This window comes from Nanorana parkeri, unplaced genomic scaffold, assembly GCF_000935625.1.
Source record: "Nanorana parkeri isolate BGI_ZX_2015 unplaced genomic scaffold, ASM93562v1 scaffold237, whole genome shotgun sequence".
Classification (NCBI taxonomy): domain Eukaryota; kingdom Metazoa; phylum Chordata; class Amphibia; order Anura; family Dicroglossidae; genus Nanorana; species Nanorana parkeri.
The window spans coordinates 983,615-985,417 of NW_017306505.1; the positions used below are offsets into that span (position 1 = coordinate 983,615).

General features: G+C 49.1%; 1 protein-coding gene across 1 annotated transcript in view; it reads left to right on the forward strand.

The window, feature by feature from the left end:
• Positions 1-1,281, forward strand: part of XKR7 (XK related 7) — a 5,586-nt gene extending 4,305 nt beyond the window's left edge. The window contains exon 3 of the mRNA XM_018556413.1: positions 329-1,281. Within this exon, the coding sequence (XP_018411915.1) occupies positions 329-1,281 (953 nt within the window). The remainder of the gene's footprint in view (positions 1-328) is intronic.
• The last annotated feature ends 522 nt before the right edge of the window (positions 1,282-1,803 follow it).

Below are 1,803 nucleotides of genomic sequence, written 5' to 3' on the forward strand. Positions count from 1 at the left end.
GTTCTTCTTCAGTAAGGCTTGCCTTATTCTGCATGTGATTGCTTGCAGAAACCCTTAGTTGATCACTTTTGTTGGAAGTAGTGCCTGTTCCTGGTTGTCTTTTTTTTCCCCCGCTATCTTCTCTTGTTTGCCTCAGAATTAGGTTAATAACAGGGTTGTGCGGCCATTCTCCCACTCTATCCTTTATAAGCATTATCATGCATGCTCAGGGGATCCTTTGAAGCCCTGTTAGCAGTCTATGGTCATCTTTGCACTGTTGTTTTACAAGCTGCTTTCCTTTTTCTCCTGTGATCATTTCTCTTTTCACCACTTTCTTTTCTGCTCTCAGGTCTGTCCGCCTCTGCCTCTCTGCTGTCTCTTGCCTGGATGATCGCTTCTTACCAGAAGGTCCTGAGGGATTCCCGCGATGATAAGATGCCCATGTCCTACAAGGGGGCGGTGGTGCAGATCTTGTGGCATCTCTTCACCATTGCCGCCCGCGCCTTGGCATTCTCCCTCTTTGCCTCCGAGTTTCACCTGTACTTTGGCATTTTCATAGTGACCCACTGGTGTCTCATGACCTTCTGGATCATCCAAGGGGAGACGGATTTCTGCATGTCCCGCTGGGAGGAGATAATCTACAACATGGTGTTGGGCATCATCTACATCTTCTGCTGGTTCAACGTGCGCGAGGGTCGGACTCGCTGTAGGATGACTGCGTACTACGTCATAGTTCTGACCGAGAATGTGGTTCTCACGGTTCTGTGGTATTACAACCGTAATAACTCCTCGCTCGGCGATTTCTACGCGCTCCTCATCGTCTGCTCAGTCTTCTGTAGCTTTGCTCTTGGCGTCTTCTTTATGCTGCTTTACTACAGTCTCCTTCACCCTAACGGTCCGATGTTTGGGCCATCGAGCAGCAGCTGTGTCTTCACTGAGGGCCCTGAGGCTCCACAGGCCCCTTTACCAGAAGGCACAGAGAGCCTTCCCCGTACTTTGCCACGGACTACAGAACAAGATAGGGACATGGCACCGGGAGACAGGGACAGTTGTGGTCCAATCTTCCAAGTGCGATATAGCGTTCCGCCAACACCTGTGACAAGACTTTCACGGGGTCAAGGACCTGTCATCCGTATAGATCTTCCACGTAAAAAGTACCCCGCATGGGACGCTCATTTCATCGACCGACGCCTTCGGAAGACTATATTGGCTCTTGAATATACCTCTCCGGCCACTCCCCGCGTCCAGTACCGCACTCTAGAGACCTCGCAAGAACTTACAGAGTATGAAACCACAGTGTGACTTGTTCCTTGGGTAACAGGGCACAGGGAAGACTGTGTAATCAAACTGTGGAGTCTGGCTGGTCGGTGAATGGCTCCGCACAGTTTGTAAGGGTCAAGTAGAGGATGGAACGGTCAGCGGCAGATTATAGATAGCTCTGTAAAATCCTTCCCTCTTCTACAGGTCTTTCAAAGTTAAGGATTTTGCAAAGGTGTCTAATGCAGGATATCATTTCTGTTGGGCAGTAGGATGGGAGATAGGAGAGTCAAATACATAGCAACACGTGGAAGGTGCTCTGATGGGTCCAGAGTGTCTCCTCTCAGCATAGATCCTTCACAGAAGACCTAGCAGGCTCTGTGAAGCCATAATTGTGGCATTTCTTGTTTTCTGTAATTATTTAAGTGAAAGCCAGAAGTCCAATGATTTATGGCAGCGGTTAGGCAGAGGGTTCAGGAAAGAATGTACTTTGGTGAAAGAAAGAGGGTCTTCAGCCTAAGACCAGTGCTCGAAGCCCTATTCCTGTACACTTGGTGCTACACATCA